Raw genomic sequence first — 24,740 nt, forward strand, 5'->3', positions numbered from 1 at the left:
GTCTGCAATGCCTTTTTGCAATCTGAATTTGCATTTTCTTGGGCTAATTTAATCAATAACTCTGTTTGCGCATCAAGATTATCAATTTGCCTAGTTACAGCTTCCTGCAATCGATTAACAAATTGAAGGTAAGATTCGGTTGCACCCTGTTTAATTGATGCAAAAGATTTTGTTGGTTTATTCCCTTCTGGTGTTCTTTTAAATGCTCGCAAGATACAAGTGCCTATGGCTTGAAAACAGGTATCGTTTTGTTGAATTTGCATATCAAGGGTTGAAAATGGTCCCGATCCATAAATTTGATCAGGCACCAAATTAGTCCCAGTGATAAGTTGTGCTGCTTGCTTATATTCATTATCCCACACTACATATTGCGCAGGAGTTAACAGCATACGGAAAAGGTCTTTCCAATCTTTTGGAGTCATTAAGTAACCGTTACTAATCCCTTCTATCATGCCTTGAACAAATGAACTTTTTAAACCTGATTCTACGATAGCTCTACGTAATTCTCTCAAAACTTGATAAGGTAGAGCAGTCCATTCTGCATGATGTGTTTCGTTCCCTGCCTCTATTGTTGTAGTTCTAGTAACTGGGTATAAATTAGGATTAGGTTCCGAATTATCCCATAGATCATCGTTCCAAATGAATTCACCATTTTTTCGTGCTTGCTGTATACCTAATTGAATTAAACTAGGTCGTTCTACGCTCTTTGGTGTTTTGGTAATAATAACGCTATCATTAGCGTTGTTGTTTTGGATATTTTCAATTGGTTTATTAGGGGTAGTAGTAGTAAAGTCAGGAGTTTTGTTTTGCTCTTCCCTTCCCATATCGGTGGCCAGCCGACAAGAAGGAGGAGAAGGTGTAGGTCCAAGAGTCGCGGGAGGTAAAAGAGACCAGGTCTTGCCTGGCAATTTGTTGGATATATTTTCGTTAGTAATGCCTGTCAATCCAGAAGAGAGAATTACTATAGTAGAATATATCTCTCTCCAAGTCAATAATATAGGAGTCGAAACTCTAGGCTCTAAACGAAACTGCTGCCCTATCTTTTCCATGTTTGAGGATCGAATGATCCCTTCTCTGGATACCAGGGACATTGACAAACTATTTCCTCAATTAAACGCTCTATATCTTTAAGAGTTATTGGATTTCGGGAGGAACCATATCTTTGCGTTATAGTATATAGCTCCTGTGCATGTTGTTTATGTGATGATGTTAAATTTCCCCCCATACTTACAGTGTTCCGTAGAAGGAATGGCGCGCTGACTGTTCCAGTCGTAGTAAGTACGTCACGTTTTCACCGATCACGTCGGGGATCACCAGATGTTGCAAAATAACTCTCCTCTCGTGTGTCTGGGCAAAAAACTCTTTATTTGGGAGTCAATCCCCTTCTTATATACTCTATGAATATTCATGGATATTACATGTATTATCATTACTATTGGTTACATTTTGCTTACACAACCATGATCATGCATTGCTTACAAGAACAACTCTACATGAACAGCTCGTGAACCTGCTCAGGAATGTACAAACATCACCTGCTATTCTGCTACTTTCTCAGGAAAGAACAAAAACATCACATGCTAGATTCTCAGGAATATACAAAACATCATCTGCTGCCTGTATCCAAATACATTCTATCTACATGCATGTACTTGCAGTAAAGGGAAAAGGGATAGGGCAAGGGGAAGCAGGAAGGTAGACCACTGGATTTACTTTTCTAAGGCTTCCCTCTCATGAAAGCAGTGATCAAGATCAGTGGGTGCACTGGCACTGAAGAGTTTGAAATAGGGCTCAAAGAGTGTGAGAAAGCTTTCAAAGGAGTGTGACTTTTGGCATCTCTGCCTGTGCTGGGGTAGTGGGGTAGTCTGTCCCCCCCCCCCCCCCCCCCCCCCGCACTAAGCCCTCATTCGGGCTTAACATTCTTAAGTAGAAGGGTCCCTAAGGGAAGTTTTATCTCCCCAAAACTTGTCAGAAATGTATTAAGTCCAGTGCAAAGGTATCACCTTATACGCCTTTTTGGGTTTTGTAACCTTGTATGGGAGAGGAAGTGGTTACATTATAGAGGCTTGGACTTTCTTAGCGACATTGTAACTGATGCCACGTTTCTAGATCCCAAGTGAATAGATGACGATTTTTCCAGTTGTTTATTTCTGAAATGATGGGGCTTAAAAAAAAAGTGTACATTGCCACAGCTATAAACAATTTGAGAACGATAATAAGATAGCAATTGCACGGACTTCTCAAATACCAGCCAGTTCTTTTGGGCCAATTCCCGCCCTCGCCTTTTAAATAGGGACGTGCCAGCTACGGCGCAAGGAAGTGACTTCAACCATTGGGCAGAAGCGAGAACTCGTATGATCAGCTTCACTCTGACCAAGCCTCCGTAGCGCGAGCTGCTAGCTGGAGACGCTGCAGAATCGGGCGCATTCTATCACACCGGTACAGCCAGAGAGTGCCTGCCTGGCTCGCGCTCTGTTGGGCCCACGTTCCCAGCTGGAGCGCGTGCCTCCTGTGCGTGAGGTGCCTGACTCGCGCGTGCTTCTTCAGCGTTCACACCCGGTGACGGGCAGGCAGTGGCTACCGCTACTATGTCACTGTCTGTGCCCGTTGTTGCCAGTCTCGTGAAACTGAAGCCGGTGGTTTGGGGCGACTCGCTGCTTTCTTGCCGAAGGGCGCTCGGAGTGCGTGGGGGTAGAAGGGGGTTCCAGCCTTGCCGGTGGAGGCATAGCGCTGCTGCAGCCTGGCATGCTGCTCCCTGGTGGTGCGATGTTCACGCAGCGCCGTATTCTACGTCGACAGATCGGAAAAATATGAAGGATTATCTATGGACATGTTATAACGAGAGGAAGAAAGTGACTGATGGTGAGAGATTTCTTTGAGACCCATACTGTAGGCCAGTTTAAAGCTGAATGTTCTGAGTGGTTGGAATTGAATACATTCAGACTTAAATACTTTTTTATATAGTAGGGCCTCAATTCTGCAGAATATGTGGGATACAAATGCAATAAATAAATAGCCGAGGTAGCCGCTTTTTGTCATCCCCCCCCCCTCAGGCTGACCATAATAATATTCAGGCCAGCTCAGTTTTGTACCTAGAGATTTAGGAACTAATTATATAAAGGCATTTTTCACGCATATGTGAAATTAAATACATACAATGTTGCTTATAAAAGTACCCATCTTTTTAAAAGTACTCACCAAGACTTGAATGTGCATAATTTAATATGATCTAGGTGTAGGCATGTTTTGGGGGTGGGCAACCTGTTTATAAAATTGCACTCTTACTGCTGCACATAATTTTGAGCACTCTTAAAATAATTTTAAACCTTAAATCCACCACGGGGAAAAGTATTTTATGTCCATCTAAATATTTTGGCATAGAGGTTTGCTGATATTAGCCCCCACTAAGCATTCACCTGAAAATGTCCAGTATTATGTTCAAATATGGGTAATGTTGCTTTAATTTTAACTTTGTTGTATTTTATTTTTGTTGTACCTCTCCTTGTATTGACTTGAAAAGGCAGCCATCAGTCACATTGAAATTTAATTTAACGATCTGCTTGGAGTCAAAACTGAAAAGTGCATGGTCCATATGTTGCTTGCTTAACCGCAGTGCTGAAAACTTGGCGTGACAGGTGTGCCCCGCGTCTCCCTTGTTAGCTCACCCTAGCACTTTGAATTCTGTCTATGTGCCTTAGGTATAATGGTTATGACACAATCCTTTTCATAACCTGACTCATAATTCTCTAGTTAGCAAGATGCATCATATTGCCAGTAGGCTGTTCCATTGCAAAGCATTTGTGTTTCACGCGCTGAAACAAAGAGTTGGCGAAGGAGGTGAAAATCCATACTTGGCTCAGAACCAGCAAACGTTAACACTACTATAATATACTGTTTTCATGTATACATCTTATGACTGTACTTTGCTGTAAATATAATTTGTATTTTTGTGAATATTAGTGGCTCCATATGTAACTTGCTAACATCGCACACTTCCTCTTATTTAATACACCCTACTGAATTTACAATGTTCTAGTTTTTGAAAGGCTTTTAAACTCCTCTTTAAAAGTGTAGAAGCAATTTGATACATGTCTGGAATGGTACACAATGAATTGATGTTCAAGCCAATCCTGTTCTTTATCATGATTAATGTCTTTAACATTTGGCTTCTGGTTTCTGAGAGGTACTCAGCATTCTCTTATTAATGAAGGCGGTGATGATACAGTTTTTTATGCAGTGTGCAACCATCTCGGGGAGGGGGGGGGGGGGGGGGGGGGAGGGGGGGAAGCAATCCTAGCACTTGTTTAGATTTTAAAATCTTTTTCAGAGTTTCCTCTCCTGCTTGGCAGTCGGGCTGGGTTTTCTGCCACAGTTTTAAAACTACTTGGATGTTTCTGCCTTGTTTTATTTGACACCGTGTCAAGATGTGACCTTAGGAGCCGGAAGCGTGGAGGGAACAGGAAAACATTAATGGAATATTTTAGTCTTGTTCTTATGTTTTGAGATGAAATTGGTCACAGATGGTGGTCTATAAATATAACTGCATAACATACCCAAAACTTAAGCAATTCAGTAGATATTTTCCATTTTAGGGCCTATTTACTAAAGTGCACTAAAGAGTTAATGCAGGCGTGAGCATGCGCTGGTACTATTGGTTTGCTCTATTCAGAGCCGGCCATTGCGATTGTGGGTCCTGTGTGGACAAGTTTGGTGGGCCCTCCAGCTTTAGATTCAAATGAATCACCAGCACTATGGTGAGCATCTGCCCCTCTCTCTGACACCCCTCTTCCCCATATTGCACCTAGTGTTTCTCCCTGAGTTTACAGCTTGCTGGCAGCAGCAGCGGTAATGATTCACCTGTGCTGGAAACTTCCCTCTGCAGTGTCTCACCTGTTTGGAAATAGGAAGTTCCATCAAAGGAGATGGAATGCTACAGGCTCAAGGACCGGCCCTTGGCAGCATAGGTGAATAGGTGCTGCCACCTGCAGGCTGTAGTCCCATTTAAGGTCCAATGTGGGGGAGGGATTCATTGAGACAGGCAGATGCTAGACCATGGGGGGAGAGGTTCAGAGAGGGGTGGGATGCCTGAACTAGAGGGGAGGGAAAGGGGTGCCGACTAGAGAATGACACGGGGGCAAAGTTTGTCCCCGTCCTCGTGGGTTCTGTCTCTGTCCCCACCCCGTCCCCGTGGGCTCGGTCCTCATCTGCAGAAGCCTTGAACACTTATTATATTTAAATCTTTTTATTAAAGTATAAAAAGGAACAATATGCTGTGCAACTGTTGTGTATATAAATTACAAATATTAAACAATAATAACAATAAGCAGCTATAATAACCCTCCTTCCCTCCACCACCCTCTACCCTTCCAGCACTAGTTGATTTCTACTACACCAAGGAATCCTAATTCACACTGTTAAAATGTCCAGGGGTATAAAATACAACCCGTTCTATATGCCCCAGAGGGGAAAAATATGCCCTATGAAGCACTGTTATGGTTTTTTAATCTGTGGATGAATAAAAAGTCATCAACAATCTCTGGATTCAATCTAGCTCTCCTGTCTTCCACAGTCCTTCCTGGAATAGAACTTGTCTTCTTAGAAGATGTGCTGGTAGCAGGATGTACAGGATTGCCATGCAAATTTTGCTAGTTGTGGCCAGTATGCTTGCTTGCTTTTCCAAAAAATCAAAATATCTTTGTAGGCATCACTCAAATGTAAATAACAGTCCAGTTTATTAACAGGCTTCAAAGTAGAAAATGAAACGGGGACAAAGTTTGTCCCCATACCTGTGGGATCTGTCCCTGCGAGCTCTGTCTCCGTCCCCATTCCCGCGGTTACTACGGTTCCCTGTCCCCGTGTCATTCTCTAGCGCTGACTCAGGTAAGCGTGAGACCCCATGCAGCTGCCCCTGTCGCATCTGCTTAAGGCCAGCCTGGCTGTATTAGCGCACTGGCTTGACAGCCTGCATTAATTAAGTGCCTAATTCAGAATAGGGCAGAGACAGCGTCTTAAAGTTAATGTGAAGTTAGTTACTGTTTCAGCTGTTAAAGTGACAGATAATGTGCAACAGTAAAGACCACCTCCGCAGGTGGCTTTAACTGTATCTGTGTTAATCTGTAATGCAGTTATAAGCACTATGTGTTAACTTAGAGGCTTTTCAGTCAACATGCATTTTGGTAATTTTAAAGGGCAATTCTATAAACTAGATGCTCATATTTATGTGCACATCAAACATATAAACGGCAAGTGACTGACTCACCGCAAATGTGCAGTACAGACTTCCCTCTCTGTCCTGCCCTCGCGTCAAAACGTCATGACGTCAGAGGGCGGAACAGAGAGGGAAATGGAGTCAGACTGTTGGACGCAGTCGCTGCCGCCAGGAAACGAACATTGCGCGAACCAACCTCCACGCTCCCGCCCCCTGCACTGACCTGACAGCGCCTCTCACCTCCATGTGGAAGTGCTGCAGGCAGCAGCAGAGCGATCTGCTGCTGCCTGTAGTGCTTTCACACGGAGGCAAGAGGCGCTGTCAGGTCAGTGCAGGGGGCCCGGCACGGAGGGGGGAGGGAGCGGCGGCGAGGAGGGTTGCTGGACATGGGAAGGCAGGGGGGAGAGGGCATGGTTGCTGGACATGGGGGGGGGGAGGGCAGGGGGGAGAGGGCATGGCTGCTGGACATGGGGTGAGAGCAGGGCAGAGAGGAGGTTTGCTGGACATGGGGGGAGGGGGGAGGCCAAGGGAAAGAGGAGGGTTGCTGGATATGGGGGGGGGGGAGGCTCGGTGGACGGGGTGAGGCCAGGGGAGAGAGAGGAGGGCTGCAATACTCGCCCGTTTTTACGGACTTAACAGCTAGTTATATACATAAATGACGACAGTATTCTACCTAAACACTATTCGGCAAATACCCACTTAACATTCGTAGCACTCATTTGCAAGGGAGGCATTCAGAGGGGTGGAGCATGGACAGGACGTAGGTGGGGCTCTTATGTACATAACTTACAGAGCACTGTAAGTTAAGTGCATGCCTGCCACATTTAGGGACCCAGCTCTATAGCTGGTGTAAACGTAGGTGCCTAAATGTAAGTTGCGCGGATACAGGGTTACGCTAATATTCTAAAAGGCTGCTAATGTGTAGCCTTGAGGCATCCAGTTATAGAATTGCCCCCTATTTGTGTGCCAACTGCTATTCTTTACTGCACTTTTAAGAAGTAGGGCCTTTTATGTTTAATTTGCATAGAAAATGATGGCAGATAAAGACCATATTAAAGACTATATGGCCTGCCCGGTATGCATATCATACCGTCTACTATTCCTTCCTCTCCCTTGGCGATCCTGTGTGCTTGTCCCAAGATTTCTTTGAATTTCAGGTAGTCTTCGTCTCCACCACCTTCACCAGGAGGCCTTCTCCATGAATTCACCACTCTTTATATGAAGAAGTATTTCTTTAGATTACTCCTTAGTCTGTCCTTTTTCACCTTCACCTATGCCCCCTCATTTCAGAACTTCCTCTCAGTTGGAAGAGACTCACATCCTGTGCATTTATACCACAGAGATATTTAAAGTGTATATATTAAGATCTGTGTCTCCACATGTTTTATGACAAAAAACGCTATTTGACAGGCTCTTCTAAACACTGGATTTATTTTTCATGTAATAGTGCTGCTTGGTAGATAAAAGCTGTTATGCATTCTTCTCATAGTGCACTTCTGTATATAACAAATATGTTTATGTATATGTGGAGAGTATAGATTTTGTTGCGTTAAGGCCACAAGTTTTATAACATCAATGTAGTGTTTACTAAAATATTTGAAACTTCCTAAAAATATGTTTTAAAACAGCAAAAGGACACAAGTGTATTGAGCAGGATTTGGTAGTGGTTTGAAAATTGGCCTGAATTGTTCAAAACTGAATAACTAAAAAATATAAAAAGAAACCCCAATGGTATTGATGAACTCGAATGAGGAGATGTGAAAATACACAACCTATAAATTTAAATTTAGTGTTGTGAGTCCTCAGAACCCCTTCCACCTCTCAAAATAAGGAAGAAAACCAGGGAAGATTACACAATATAGGTCTAAGCTGCCAACCCTAATCCATAGGCAGATGACCCCTATACCAAAGAATACACCATCATAGTTACTCCCTGTGCAAATGTGCCAAAATAAAGTGAAAAAAACAAACATACACACATTAAAGTTCATCAAGTTTGTGTATTTTCATATTTCTTCATTTGAGTTCATCAATACCGTTGGGTGGTTTGTTTGTTTTATTTATATTTTTATGTTTATTTGGGGTTTATTTGGGGTTTTGTATTTTTGAAGAAACTGACCATAAGCAAGTGTAAAATTGTACAGATACAAATTGGACAGATATAGACCCATCAACTGTGCCACCTGATGCATCAGATGTATTCACTATTTATAATATACAGAAGTGATTCAGAAGTATATCTTGGAAAACCCTGGCTATATTAGCAGATGACCTTTTCTTCAACAAGTTGATTCTTCAGCTGTATCTTTTGAATACAGACCCAACTGTATACACTTGATTGTCAAAACAATTTGGAAACATAAGAACTGGAGTGCAAGTGTGCAGAATTTATTTTTCTATCTAAAAGATTAATGCCTGGACAGTGTAAGATTTATAATATGAGAAACAAGAAAGATGCCTGTAGATTTCTAAATATTCATCAGGCAGTTAGCAGATGTCCAATGTGTTTACATTAGAGAACATGAAAGGCTACAGAGGAAATTGGAGGGTCATGGGATAGGAGGAAAAGTCCTATTGTGGATTAAAAACTGGTTGAAGGATAGGAAACAGAGAGTGGGGTTAAATGGGCAGTATTCACAATGGAGAAGGGTAGTTAGTGGGGTTCCTCAGGGGTCTGTGCTAGGACCGCTGCTTTTTAATATATTTATAAATGATTTAGAGATGGGAGTAACTAGTGAGGTAATTAAATTTGCTGATGACACAAAGTTATTCAAAGTCATTAACTCGCGACAGGATTGTGAAAAATTACAGAAGGACCTTACGAGACTGGGTGGCTAAATGGCAGATGACGTTTAATGTGAACAAGTGCAAGGTGATGTATGTGGGGAAAAAAGAACCTGAATTATAGCTACGTCATGCAAGGTTCCTCGTTAGGAGTTACGGACAAAGAAAGGGATCTGGGTGTCGTCGTCGATAATACACTGAAACCTTCTGCTCAGTGTGCTGCTGCAGCTAGGAAAGCAAATAGAATGTTGGGTATTATTAGGAAAGGTATGGAAAACAGGTGTGAGGATGTTATAATGCCGTTATATCGCTCTATGGTGCGACCGCACCTTGAGTATTGTGTTCAATTCTGGTCGCTGCATCTAAAGAAAGATATAGTGAAATTGGAAAAGGTGCAGCGAAGGGCAACTAAGATGATAGCGGGGATGGGACGAATTCCCTATGAAGAAAGACTAAGGAGGCTAGGGCTTTTCAGCTTGAAGAAGAGACGGCTGAGGGGAGACATGATAGAGGTATATAAAATAATGAGTGGAGTGGAACAGGTGGATGTGAAGCGTCTGTTCACGCTTTCCAAAAATACTAGGACTAGGAGGCATGCGATGAAACTACAGTGCAGTAAATCTAAAACAAATCGGAGAAAATGTTTCTTCACCCAACGCGTAATTAAACTCTGGAATTCGTTGCTGGAGAACGTGGTGAAGGCGGTTAGCTTGGCAGAGTTTAAAAGGGGGTTAGACAGTTTCCTAAAGGACAAGTCCATAGACCGCTACTAAATGGACTTGGGAAAAAATCCACAATTTCGGGAGTAACTTGTATAAAATGTTTGTACATTTGGGTAGCTTGCCAGGTGCCCTTGACCTGGATTGGCCGCTGTCGGGGACAGGATGCTGGGCTCGATGGACCCTTGGTCTTTTCCCAGTGTGGCATTACTTATGTACTAACATGGAACAGATAGCAGCAGGATATTTACTGACTGTAAAACTGTGATTGTAACCTGATTTTTTTTTTTTTAAAGACATGATGATAACAGAATTTTTTTTTATGGTTCAACATTTTTATTGATGACAATTGAAAAGAAACATATTCTACATTTGAATCATATAAATGTCCAAAACTAGAAGTACACTCCGTAAAATCAAATTACTACTGTCTGTCATCATAATTTTTAACATTTTATCCCCCTCCCCCCTTACTATGTCATTTTTTTACTTCTGATTGAATAACAACTCCTAAACTACTTATACATATATAGTTGCAACAACAGTCATAGAAATCAAGCTCTTCGTTTGGGCATTTACATGACAAAACCTCATTGGTTTATCTTGAATATCCCCCAACAGAATGTTTTTAACGCTTTCATTATTAATCTCTCAGTTGGGCTTTGCATGGACTATCTACTCATCTCTCTCTCTCTCTCTCTGTCATCTGCCCCATCTTTGGCCGTTTTCAAGTCCAGACTAAAAGCCCTCCTCTTTGATGCTGCTTTTGATTCCTAACCACTAATCACTTGCCCTGTCTTTTTATCCCCACCTCTTTATTCCCTTACCTCTTAGTTGTTCTGTCTGTTTACCTGTCTTATTTAGATTGTGAGCTCTTTGAGCAGGGACTGTCTTTTCATGTATGGTGTATAGCGCTGCGTATGCCTTGTAGCGCTATAGAAGTGATAAGTAGTAGTAGAATGTTGTTACAAAGGGCAACTAAACAAGTATTTCCACATGAACAATGGATAATTTTAAACAAGTAGCAAGGATTTCAAGAAGCAGTAGTAGCTCCCTCAGACCTGGATTAAACCTTCATTTTTTGTAGGAGAGTCTTCTCACTTCCAATGAAATGCAATAGTGCACTGCACAGCTCATGCCCCCGTATAAGTCGTTGACGAGGCCCCACTTGTTCAGTTTTGGAGGCAGTATCTTGCTAAGGATGTAAAAAGACTTTAAGCAGTTCAGAGAAAAACGACCAAAATGGTATGGGGTTTGCGCCACAAGACATAAGAGACTTGAGGAACTGAACATGTATACCCTGGAGGAAAGGAGAGACAGGGGTGATATGATACAGACATTGAAATATTTGAAAGGTATTAATTCCTATCCAGAGATAGGAAGGTGGTAAAACTAGAGGACATGAATTGAGGTTGTAGGGGGACCGACTCAGGACTAATGTCAGGAAGTACTTTTTCACGGAGAAGGTAATAGATACCTGGAATGTCCTCCCGTAGGAGATGGTGGAGATGAAAATGGTAACTAGAATTCAAAAATGTGTGACATAAACACAAAGAAATCCTGTATAGAAGGCATGGAACCAAACAAGCCTAGCGGTGATTAGATGGCAACACTGGTAATTGAGAAGCGAAGCCAGTGCTGGGCAGACTTCTGTGGTCTGTGCCCTGATCGTGGCTGGACAGATTCAGATTCTGTTACTGGAGAACAAGGTCTATGCCCTGAAAATTTCAAGGACAAATCAAACCCAAGTATACATATCATACCTTATACTATGAGTTTATCTTGCTGGACAGACTGGATGGACTGTCTTTAGCTGCCGTCAGCTACTATGTTACTAGGTGATGGAAAATTTTAATTTTCTCTTCTTTGAACCTATCCCTGGAATTGGAAGGCCCAAAACAAAAGTTCTAGATTCCAAGGGATATCAACACAGAGAATTACTGCAATTATTAGAGAGATGCGGAGCCTGGAGCAAATCCCAGAAGTTGAAGAGGCTAATGGGTGGAAGTGGGGGAGAGTGGCTGTCATTGTAATTTAAAGTCATACATAAGAATAGCCATACTGGGTCAGACCAGTGGTCCATCTAACCCAGTATTCTGTTTCCAACAGTGGCCAAGCCAGATCACAAGTACCTGGCAGAAACCCAGTTAGTGGCAACATTCCATGCTACCAATCCCAGGGCAAGCAGCAGCTTCCCCATGTCTGTCTCAATAGCAGACTATGGACTGTGGAACTTGTCCAAACCTTTTTTTTAAACCCAGATATACTAACCATCATTACCACCTCCTCCGGCAAAGAGTTCCAGAGCTTAACTATTCATTGAGTGAAAATATTTCCTCCTATTTGTTTTAAAAGTATTTCCATGTAACTTCCCTAGTCTTTGTACATTTTTGGAATGAGTAAAAAAATCGATTCACTTCTTCTCGTTCTACACCACTCAGGATTTTGTAGACGTCAATCATATTTCCCCTCATCCATCTCTTTTCCAAGCTGAAGACCCCTAACCTGTTTAACCTTTCCTCATATGAGAGGAGTTCCGTCCCCTTTATCATTTTGGTCGCTCTTCTTTGAACCTTTTCAAATTCTGCTATCGTTTTTGAGATAGGCGACCAAATATTGAATTCAATAATCAAAAGTGAGGTTGCACCATGGAGCTATACAGAGGCCATGTGGACCCTCAGCAATGCCTGGCCTCACGATCACAAAAGGAGATTGGGGGGGGGGGGGGGAACGGAGCTACCATGATTTATCTTCTCCTTGCTCTCCATTTCTTCAGAAGGGGGCAGTTGTTGAGCAACCCCACCAAGGGTTTAGAGCACAATTCTATATATGGTGTCAAAAAAATCAGCTCCCCAAAAAACTGCCTAAAGTTAGGTGCAGTTTATAGAATACACGTAGCAGCTATCCTGCGACTAAAATGTAGGCACAACCATTTATGCCAACTAAAACATGGTGTAAATGCCCTTATTAGGCGTGGATCAGGCATATTCTGTAATAGTGCGCATAATTTTCAGGAATGCTCATGACCCTACCATTGCCATGCCCTCTTTTGTGATCCGCACACTAGACTTTATATGGACCACTTTACAGAATATGCTTAGAAAGTCGTGCATGTAAATTCTAATTAGTGCCGATAATTGCTTGTTATTGGCCAATTATTTAGCTTTCTAAACAAGTTGCTCATGCAAATCGTCTACGTGCAGATTTGAGCATCTAACTTTAGTCACCATTTATAGAATCTGGGGTTTAATGTGTAATCACTTTGACTGCCTTTTACTGCAAAGCGGTGTAGAAAGCTGTACAAAAAGAAAACAAAACCAAATACTAGACAGCATGAAAAACTGCAGAGGTAGAAAATTGTCAGTCCAAACCTGCACAGCAGGTTAAATAAAGATGTCGCAGACAAGACTCCAGTAATACAAGAATTCATCTGTACAGCCATGTAGGATAAGGTGTGCAGTATAATCAAGAAGTTCAGTGGAGCATAATATTCCCAATGGGAGAATATTGGCAACACCGGCGTCAGAGCATAATATTCATAGAAGAGCAGCAGCAAAGGGAAAGCAAAGAAAGTAGACTGGCAGCCTGATGAGGGAGACCAGAACACAGACTAGGACAAGAAGGCCTTCCTCAGGTAGGGAAACCTAAGCCTTCAAACTTGCCTTGAATTTTCTGTGAAAAGACTGCAGCTTGAAGTCATCTGGGAATTTGTTCCTAGCAAAGGGGCTGCATAAATGAAGGAAGCCATTGTGTGTAATCTGTAGTCATATACCCCCTGATTCTATAAAGGTCACCAAAAATTGCGTGTGCAAATTGAGGCGCATTCTTGGTTTGTGCACGCAATTAATAGAATGAGCCAGTTAGTGTTCAAAATTGGCTTTTTAACAAACAATTATTGGCACTAATTAGATTGAATTGGGACTTTGCACATAAAATTACCCATGCCTAAAATTTATAAGTGGTACAGAAATTAGAGGGTCATGGGCATTTCGGGATGGGACATGGGCGGTTTTGAGTTATGCATGTAATTACATAATATGGGTGCACCACGTGCAAATTTAGGTGTGGGCATTTGCACGACATTTTCATTGATGCAAATGGTGGTGCCTAAATTTACACGCAAATTCTCCACTTATGCAGTTATTCTATAAACTGTGCCAAACTTTAGGTGCAGATTATAGAATACTGCTTAGGTATTTTTCAGTGCAAAATTTTTTTTTTTTTTTAGACTTCATATATAGGATAAAGAAAAAGACTGTCTTATGATCTCAGAGCCCATGAAGGGACATATGGGATGAGGAGCTTAACACATCCCCTCTTGTTCCCTCTGTACATGTTTAAGAGCAAGACATGGAACCGAATCCTGAAAGCCTCACAAAGAACAACCATATCTCAAACAACTAATTATTACCTGAATTGGTTATTACTCTATTTACCATTAACCGTCTCTTTGCTTCATATACAATTTCTCATTCATAATAGATTTTCTAAATGTTAAACATCCATAGCTATCTCAGTATGTTTATGATACTGTATTGTAAACTTCTTACAACAAATTTCTTATGTATTATTCTTTATGTATCCTATACTGTTTATTGTAAGCCACATTGAACTCAAACTTGTTTGGGATAATGTGGGATGTAAATAAATAAAGTAACTGGAAGCCAGTGTGTCATGGTGTGATGAAATTTCCATGCCTAGCAAGGAGCTTGACTGTTGGAATTTGGATAAGTTGTAATCTTTCTAGGGGGCTATATGTGTTACGACATTTGATCGATTTGAATATGTACCTGAGTCAGACCCTTGAGATCTTTATTGGGCAATAGATGTCTAAGGAGGTAGATATTCCTAAGGGTTAGGCAGAAGAACTGAACAACTATTGATATCTAAGGAGAAAAAGTCAAATATGTTGACATGCAACCCTAATTCCTCCAGCAGTTAGCAGAGATCATTTTAAATCTTGCATAGTCTTTGAATAGTACATAATTTTGTAGCCAGTCTCCAGTTGTGGGAGAGAAAGAGAGACCCTCACTGACTGTTTGATAATGTCCCATTGATCTTCAGGCTATATAAGCAAGTTCCGCCCCCCCTTGCCATCATAGAGCCAAATATAGTGTGTGTGTGCTAGGCATGTGTTGTGGTAGTAAGACCATGTATGGGTAGTTGTGGGGTACTAGTTTTGGGCAATGTGTGTGTGTGTGTGGGGGGGGGGGGGTTGCAGGTGATTAGTCTTTGGGGTTGGGGCACTTTTTGGGATGTAGGTAGGCTAGCTTTTGGGTATGGGACAGTTGTAGGCATTTTTTGGGGGTATGTGGCATTTTGTAGGATGGTGGGGCAGTTGGGGTAATTTTTTTGGAGTGGAGAAGTTTGCAGGAGGTAGTTTTAGGGGGGGTGGAGTAGTTTAAAGAGGTGTTGGGGCATTGCAGGGATACTTCTTGGGTGGGGGCAGTATGCAGGCTGGTGTAGTTGCAGGGGGCAGTGGTCGGGGATAGGGCAGTTTTCAGAGTGGTGTGGTAGTTGGGGTAGCTTTTCAGGCTGTGGGGGCAATTTGGAGGGTAGGGCATGTGTGAGGGGATGTTTTTTGGGGGTGAGACATTTTGGAAGTTTGAATGCTTACCACAAAACACAGTAATTTCCCCTCTTTCTGTGCGCAAACCTCTTAAATACCAATATAAAATAAAGAACGATTACAAACAATATTCATTTATCTGGTATGCTGATTAAAACTTGCTCAGATAACCAAGTCTTCATATCAGTTTTGGATGTAGACTCGTGTTGCTCATATTGTAAATAAGCTGGCAACGAGCCTCAAAATGTGGGGGCAAGATTTAAAAAAAAAAAAAAAAAAAAAAAAAAAAGCAATTTATTGAGAGAAGTCTCAAACCTTTGCACCCTAGGTGAAGACTCCAATCAGAAGAAGAATCTTGCAGGTGTATAAGGAATGAGTTTAGGTTAATTGGAATACCAGAGAAAATTAGAAAAAAAACCCCAAGCTAGGCAGAACTTCAGCTGTGCCCCCTCAGGTGGCTCAAGACTCCCCCCCCCCCCCACAGTAGCTAGTATCTCACCTTTCCTACTCTTCTTAGGTAGCCAAAATCACCCCTTCCCTTTCATACACCCCCCTCCGGTTATCCAGCATCACTCCTTCCCTTTCCTACATCTCTCAGCATCTCCTCTCTTCTGTTCCTACCTCTGTCACAGCTACTGGATCATTGCCAAACTCTGCCATGCCTTAACAAAGGACGGAACCAATACTAAGTATCCTCTAATCTCTGGTAGTTAAATCAAAACTGACAAACTGCTGTAACCAGGATATAATAAACCTAATAATAATTTTATTGTTTCTTTTTTATTGTTTTATTATTTTTTAAGTGCACCCTCAGATAGTCCCACTATAAAAAGCACAGCAAATATCTTTTGCTTAGTGGTGTAGCACTTCTTTCATCGGGTTACTCATTTTTTCATGGTGAATCACCGAATAAGTGCTAACAGACTGGTGTGATTCTACTACTACTACTACTACTATTTAACATTTCTAGAGCGCTACAAAGTGTACGCAGCGCTGTACAAACACAGAAGAAAGACAGTCCCTGCTCAAAGAGCTTACAATCTAATAGACAAAAAGTAAAGCATTTAAATTTAAAATATTTAAGCAGTCAAGCACAAAAGAACAGTCACAGAAGGACTGAAGATGTTGAAGGGTCGTCAATGTGATTAGGTGTAACTCTGGTTGGAGTAGTGGGAGAAGGTGATAGAAGAATAGAAATGGGTGAGGTAAAGTAATGAGTGGGTTGATAGGGAGGTTATATAAGACATGTCACTCTAGGGGTGGGTGGGTAGAGGGGTAGGGTGGGTGGGATTAAGTCTAAAGCAGGAGAAGGTATTCTCTGCAGCCTATCTGTGAGATGGAAAATGCTCTCTGAAGCTGCTGCTATAAGTTGTTAGTTTTCTCTCCCTGAAAGAGATCCAAGCCACACCCACGAAGTTCAAACTGTCAGTGGGGAGGGTGAGGGGAGGAAATGGCAGTGCTTGATGAAAAAGAGAGCTCAGTTTGATAGGAGATATACTATAGCAGGGGCGTATCTGAACTTCAACGGTAGGGGGGGCCAGAGCCGAGGAGAGGGGGCACATTTTAGCCCCCCCCCCAGCGGCACTGACCCCCCCCCCCCCGCTGAAGACGACGACGACGCCACCACTCCCCCCCGCCCGACTACTTTAAACCCCCCCCCTCCTCCCGCCGTCGCACCTCACCTCCCTTTGCTGGCGGGGGCTGGCCCGCCAGCCGAAGTCTCCGTCCTTCCTTCCGTCACTCTGCCGTCATGCCTCACTTCCCTTTGCTGGCGGGGGACCCCAACCCCCACCAGCTGAAGTCTCCGTCCTTCCTTCATTTGGGTTTGGTGGTTTCTGACGTCCTGCACGCTGCACGTTGTACATGCGTGCGTGCAGGACGTCAGAAACCACCAATCTCAAACAAAGGAAGGAAGGAAGGACGGAGACTTCGGCTGGCGGGGGTTGGGGTCCCCCTGCCAGCAAAGGGAGGTGAGGTGCAACAGCGGAGTGACGGCAGGAGGAGAGGGGTTGAGAGTCTCATTGGTAAGGGGGTCCAGGGGCAAATCTGCGGGGGCCAGATACGCCCCTGTACTATAGGATGTCATTCTGAGGCCAGGCTAAGTCTAAAGCAGGAGAAGGTATTCTCTGCAGCCTATCTGTGAGATGGAAAATGCTCTCTGAAGCTGCTGCTATAAGTTGTTAGTTTTTCTCTCCATGAAAGAGATCCAAGCCACACCCAATTCTTCAATTAATATAATAACAATATCCAACCAGCCTTATATACAATTCAAAAAGTGCAACCTGCCCCAATGTTCGTCAATGCCAATGATATCTAAGGCAGTTAATGTCAAAATATTTAATGAACACTTATCTGAGTCATGCTGTGTCCGCATTGTCTCCTTGTGTCTAAGAATAAATCTCCAACTCCTCGCCTTCCCCTGAACGCACCCGACGCCACAGGTTTCAGTATTCTTTCTTCAGGGACTAGGGTTAAGGCGGCCTCCTGTTCGCAGTATTATCAAGACACCAGCTGCAGAGTTCTTTGAATGTTCCGCCCACAAGGTTTTAAAGGCGCCTGTTCAATGGCTACTCCCAGGAAAATCCTAAAGTGACATCTCTACAAAATCAAAAGACTTTATTAAACTTTATTAAGTCTTTATTAAAAAGCTGTTAATACCACTACTCTGAAACTGAAAACCACAAAATCTTTAAAAAAGGAATTAATATATCAAGAGTCTATATTATGGTGTTCCACTCTATATTCTCATTAAGACCTGTTGGACTGATGGTTACTAATTTGAATATCCACCATTGTCCCCGTCGGGCCAATCGTGTGGCCCGATCGGTACCTACGGGGAAATCTGTGATATGATCCGCAATGAACCATCTTAAATCAGTGAATTTGTGATTAAACTGCAAGCAGTGAGCTACTAAAGGAGCAGGAACAGTTTGTGTAGTCAGACGACTTTTATGTTCTATCAGTCTGATTACAGTAGACAAGATATAGATTTAAAATGTTAAATGCTATTATCACAGTCCTAGTTGAAATGGATGGAAAAATTGGTCAGGTACAAATTTGACTTTTTAAGCATTCTTTACAATATGTATAGTATAGTGTGGAATGCCCTATGTTACTGTTTGACCAGGGGCACCTGTCTCATTTTCCAACTGCATATGCATCAGTTATATATTTATTCCACAGGATATGTGCTTTTGGACCCAGCACTAATCCTGGAGAACCATACTTTACCTTCAGTCCCAATAAGGGCCTCAGAGGATATGGGATAAGGTAGCCCAGTAGAGCTCATCCAAGTGGGCTAAAGACTGAAGACCACTGTTGCTAAAATCCTTTCTCACTGCTGATTGGATTTGGAGAAAGAACAGAGTGGTAGTATATTCGGCTATGTCCTTCTATCCTATCATCAATAACCTGACTGGCACTTTTAACTGTGAAGCAGTGTGGTATCCTGCACAGTTCAAACTGCAAATTAGGCCTGAGGAGGCAGAACGAGAGGGGGCAACCAAACCACCGCCACTTATGCCTGCCTCCTTCTGACTCAGTCAACAGTGGGTGGAGTTGGAAAAGGTGAGGAGGACCTGGAGAATGAAAAGGGGATCAGTTTGGCGCTAATAAGGGACTGGGAAATGAAGGGGGAATTGGCTGAGGATGAGGAAAGGCTGTGGGAGGGGTGAGGTGCTTTAGATGTGACATAAAACTAGGGGAATTGACTGGGTAGTGAGCATGATCAACTGTGGGAGAATTGGGAGGGGCTGGGGTATTGTGTGTGTGAGGCATTGTAAGACATGAGTAGTGGGAAAGGAAGACTTGCAAGGACCACTGTTGGAAATGTATACTTCAGCAATCATCCCTTCAAATCTTGTGAATATGGTTTCATTTCTTGGGTAGCTCTTACAGTCTTAGGGCACTGGAGCACTGTTTAGTGCAACGTAACACAGCTGTAGTTTTTTTCCTCCAGTGCCAGATGGCTTTCTATTGAACCACGTGAATTATAGCATTGAATGTCCAGCATCTTAAACTCACTCAAACTTTAACAGCTGCAGTAGAATCAAATTTGAAATGCAGCAGTTTTCCTTGACTAGGGAAGGTGCATGATAAAGAGAAAACCCAGTCTGATAACCCAGTGCATGATAAAGAGAAAACCCAGTCTGCACATTTGATAACCCTGAATCCGTGTATTTGAAAAATGCTGGTGTGGAAAGGAGTGACTCGATCTAAGTTTAATGTTTAGCTAATCCTGTTTCCTAAGGGGCTTTACTTAAAAAAAAAAAGTCAGAATTAAAGTAGCCTATATATTTGAGTTGCTAATTATGATGAACTAAAAATTAAAAAAAAAATAAATGAGGGCCCTGTAGCCCTAAAGTGCAGGAACTCTCTCATTTAATTTCAATATCTATTGAAGTTCTTCATGTTTTTGTTCCTTAGCTTTCAAGGGGATTCAATTATGCATTATTCACAATAGTCCATCTTGAGCCTTTTCTATCCACGAGGCAGTTTTATGCTTCTTAAAGGGACCTGGCTATTGAAGAATCATTGCAGTTCCCTCTTCCAAAAAGGACCCCCCCCCCAACCTTCCTTAGCTACACTTTAGTAAAAGAGCCTTAGTTACAAATTTCCTAGGGAAGACAGGACTACATACCCATAGATACACTCAAACCCCAGGGGCTTTTGAGGGCGGCCCTTGGGGAGGGGAGGGCTTACAGGAGAATGGGGATCTTTTTGGAAAGGGGTGCTGTTGTGGGGATGATGATGCGGAGGTGGCATTGGGAGGAGGGGTGATGATTCTTAGATTGCTTGGCCTCTTTAAGATGTTGTTTGCGAATGTTGGGCCACATCTTAATGGAATAACACAGTTTTGTCGTATTAACTGCAAGCTGTGTTATTCAGTTTACATAGGGGCCCTTTTACAAAGGCATGCCAAAAACTGGCCTGCAGCAGCATAGGTGCATGTTTTTGGTGCGCGCTGGACCCTTATTGCACCGCATCTGGAAAAAAAGGGATTATTTTAATAGGTCGGAAAATGGATGTATGGCAAAATGAAAATCAGCGAGCGTCCATTTTTGGCTTGAGACCTTACCACCACCCTTTGACTTAGAGGTAAGGTCTCACATGCTACACAGGTGGTTAACACGCAGCATGTACCAACTGCCGTTTACTTCCGGGTAGGCGCTCTGCGGTAGAAAATATTTTCTACTGTGTGTTTTTGGTGCATGCCAAATTCAGAATTGCCATTTGGAGCATGCAGTATCCGGGTGATAATGCTGATTTGGCACATGTAATTTGACGTACATAGGCCCTTACGCACCTTTGTAAAAGGGCCCCATAGTAATGAGTGTTTTGCGTGCATTTGTCTACATTGCATCTCATTACCATGTATCCCAGTGTAACCAATATTAAAGTGCATTGTGCTAATATAACACACGTTATCACTGTTTAACATGCATTAAGAGGCAAATAACTTGCATTATGGCCATAACACACCTTAATAAGTACCTCCCATAATAATATTTCTTGCATGTTTTTAATAGTCTGCCATGACTGTAAAATATTTTAGTCCAGTGTTATCTAACATTAACATTATATATATCTTATGTTTTTTTTGTTTTTTTGTGTGCATATTTTATATAGAACTTATCCCCTCCAATTTGAGCAACCTGCTGAATCCTGATGCCATTTTTTCCAACAATGAAATGAGTCTATCGGATATTGAAATCTACGGCTTCGATTATGACTACACATTGGCCTTTTATTCCAAAGATCTCCACACTTTGATTTTTAACACCGCCAGAGATCGTCTGATCAAAGAACACAGGGTAAACTTTTTTTTTTTTTAACCACTTACATCTTTATGTAAGTACTAATCTGCTACTGCAAAGGGTTTTGTGCAAGGAAAGGTGTGGTAGCAGTGTTAGTCCACTCTTAAAGGTTATCAATAGAAATCAAACAAAATAAAAATGGAAAAGAAAATAAGATGATACCTTTTTTATTGGTCATAACTTAATACATTTCTTGATTAGCTTTCGAAGGTTGCCCTTCTTCCTCAGATCGGAAATAAGCAAATGCTGTTGCAGATAGTATATATGAGAGAAACGTCAAAGCATTACTTTGACAGTCTGACAGAGTGGGAGGGTGGGGGTATGCATGGGGACATCAAAACATTTCATTGATATTCTAACAGAATGGGTGTTGGTAGGTGAGACGAGTGTAATAAACAGAGAAATACAGCTTTATGTTTTATAATGAGTTAGAAAACCCAGATCCATATTAAGTCCTGTTTGTTGGGTGTCAAAATATTCAATCATTCTTATTTCAAAGGTCTTACGTTCCTGTATTGTTTTAAAATTACCTTTCAGTATTCTTACTGTGAAATCACTGGTGCCGTGTTCTGGTCTTGTGAAGTGTTGGCCCACAGGGGTGGGGGCCTGACTGGCACCGGCTATTTTCATGTGGCAATAAGAGCTCCTGTGTTAACCCAGCGGTAACCGGGCCTCAGTTGGCGCTGCCCAATGCACTGGGGGTGGAACTACCGCTGGTGCCACGTTGAATTGCCGAGTAGGAAGCCCGCAGTGGGCTTACCGCTGCTTAGTAAAAGGGCCCCCATTTTGCTGCATGTCCATTTTCAGCAAAAATTTTAAAAAGACATTTTTTTGTAGGTGCGCTGAAAAATGATTGTGCGCGAGCCTAAAACACGCATCTATACTACTGCAGGCCATTTTTAAGCGCACCTTAGTAAAGGACCGCATAACCATTTTCAAAAAAGAAAATGTCTGCCTTTTTTTTTTTTTTTTTGGAAATAAACACAAGTAGGCACCTATTCCTGATGTCTTGTTCTAAAATTATCTTCTGTAGGTCTACATACTGAACTTTGGCCTGGGATGAGTCATTTTGTAATCTGGAATCGGTTATCTGTGCCAATTCTGCCAGCTGCTAATGGTAATTTTCCATTAGCTAAAATGCAGGAGCTAAGGCTTTTGAAGCTGCAGAAGTTCTTTTTTAAGTTGTCGCAAACAGATTCCTTAAATGTCCTTACTTTGAGAGAGCCTGCCTTTAATTTATTATGTTGCCCAAAGTCTGAGGCAATGGAAAAAGAAAGGAATCCTTACTTTAAAACAAGTCAGGCAGCTTGTTCTTGCTAATGGCACTCAAAGCTTTGCAGTTTTAATAAAAAACAGTGTTTATAGTAAATAAGTTTGGAAGATCAGAACTTCGCTGCTGTAATATGCAAGTTTAAGCACTGCTATTTCATCTGAAATTGAAATTTCAAAAGTTGGATTTTTTTCCATTCATAAATACAAATCAAGAGAGATTCTGGACCTCTGGTTTATATCTTTCTCTCTATACTTTCCCACTCCTCTGCTTTGTTTGATTTTTATTTATTTATTTATTATTATTATTTTTTTTTTTACAGATTTCTATTCTGGCAATCTTAGTCTTATTATGTTTGTTTTATTAGCAGGTAATAAGACATAAAAATAATATAAAATCATGGTAATAACACACCAAAAAAGAAACCCAAAATAACCTCCCAGCTAACTAAACCAAGCAAGAATGGAAAAACTTGTAATTATGATTGAAATGCCTGTGTGAACAAAGGTATTTGACCTCCTGTTTAAACAACAGAAAAAAAAATGGCCTTTTCATGAAGGTCAGCATAAAACAGAACCTTCCACTGAAAAGACCTGGGAGTGAATCTCAGCTTTTTCCATGGATTCTTTTCCTATGTTGTATTCCCACCAATACAATCCATACTCGGAGCAATGGACTATATCGGGAGAGACTGCGTCCATCGCACTGTTGTTAACAGTGTGTTAGTTTCAGTAAGTATTTTGAATAAGCCCTGCTATATACATATACAGTACATATTTATACTTTTGTTTTTAATGCCTACATTTTTAATGTTTTTTATTTTTCTTATTTTTCAGTCATTTTTATTTTATTTCATTTTTTTGGCAGCCGTTGGTTGTTCTGGTGTCTGTTTCTCTGAGGATGTACTGTACTTCTAAACTCCCTGTTTATTGTTTGTGTGCTCTGTTTGGTTCCTGTCCTGCCCCAGTCCTGTCATTCTCTTCCTCTCTAATCTCATGTTGTTCATATGAAAGTGTCATCAGTGATGTCACTGCAGTACAAAAAGCTTTCGCCTTCTCGTTACTGTGGTGACCGTTTTTCTGAATTTCTCTTTTTTTTCCTCTGTTATCAGTTCATTGATTAAAATTTTTTTTCTGAAATTATAATTGTGTGCAACATCCTTTATAACTTGTATTGCACAAATTAGTGGCATAGTATACACATCTGTATTACTGAAAACCTGATTTTTACATAGGTCATCTAGGTAGGAAATGGGATGTTCAAGTCTGTTCACAGATTTGAAAAGTATTTAACAAAAGGCATGCTGAACCTGGAGCTTTTTATAAAATATTTGTAAAGTCATGGACAGCACATACAGGTCTTTTTCTGCCATCATCTACTATGTTACAACAGAAACTACTACTCATCATTTCTATAGCGCTACTAGACATACGCAGCGCTGTACACCTGAACATGAAGAGACAGTCCCTGCTCGACAGAGCTTACAATCTAATTAGGACAGACAAACGGGAACCATTTTACAAAGAAATACATTAAAAGATCATCACGACTTGGAGCTGATTTTTCCACTTAATACATTTAGGGCCCCTTTTACTAAGCTGCGGTAAAAGGGGCCCTGCGTTAGCCATTTTTGCCACGTGCCATGGACCCTTTTACCGCAGCAGGTAAAAAGGGCAAAAGAAATAATCAGTGTGGTAAGTTCGCACTTGCCGTGCAGCCATTTTGAGGGAAGCACTTACTGCCGGTAAGGGCTCCCACACTAACCCGGTGGCGCACTGCCCGATTACCGCTGGGTAACCCCTGCGCTAGAAATTCAGACCTGAATTTCTGTAGCACCAGAAATGGCACGTGCTGGGGGTAGAACTACTGCTGGCACCCGTGTTGGGCCAGTGTTAGTTCCGGGTTACTGTGTGGCACCCCTTTAGTAAAAAGGCCGGTTAATTACCATACTTTGGGGTCCTTTTACTAAGCAGCGGGCATCCCGTGGCAGTTCTGAGATCATCATGCCCAATCTTGTGCTAAAAAATATATAATATTTTTTTAGTGGGGGGGGGGGGGGCATGTTTGCAAGTAGAGAGTAGGCGTGCAATGCACTAATCAGGGTAAATTGCTACATTCTGCCCGATTTAGAGCAAAGGAGCCTTTACTGCCTAGTAAATAGGTGGTGGTAAGGACTCATGCTCATGACCACGCCCTAATTGGGAAATTAGCATGTGGTCATGAATGGAGAAATTGCAGCCATTTTACTGCCATGGTAAAAGTGGCATCAGCACACGAGAAACCCACATGTTAAAAATAGTACAGGTCACTTTTTAGCTGGCTTAGTAAAAGGTCAGCTTTACAAAACTGGGTGTCCTGGGGACCAAGTGGAAGG

The 24,740-nt window shown here is 41.9% G+C and overlaps 1 protein-coding gene across 1 annotated transcript in view; it reads left to right on the forward strand.

The window, feature by feature from the left end:
* Nucleotides 1-2,358: 2,358 nt before the first annotated feature.
* The window catches only part of NT5DC3 (5'-nucleotidase domain containing 3), a 72,905-nt gene continuing 50,523 nt past the window's right edge, over nucleotides 2,359-24,740 (forward strand). The window contains exons 1-2 of the mRNA XM_030214654.1: nucleotides 2,359-2,862; nucleotides 20,909-21,093. Coding sequence (XP_030070514.1) covers nucleotides 2,589-2,862; nucleotides 20,909-21,093 — 459 coding nt within the window. The 5' untranslated portion in view covers nucleotides 2,359-2,588. The remainder of the gene's footprint in view (nucleotides 2,863-20,908; nucleotides 21,094-24,740) is intronic.

The sequence above is a fragment of the Microcaecilia unicolor genome, chromosome 9, assembly GCF_901765095.1.
Source record: "Microcaecilia unicolor chromosome 9, aMicUni1.1, whole genome shotgun sequence".
Taxonomy (NCBI): Eukaryota; Metazoa; Chordata; class Amphibia; order Gymnophiona; family Siphonopidae; genus Microcaecilia; species Microcaecilia unicolor.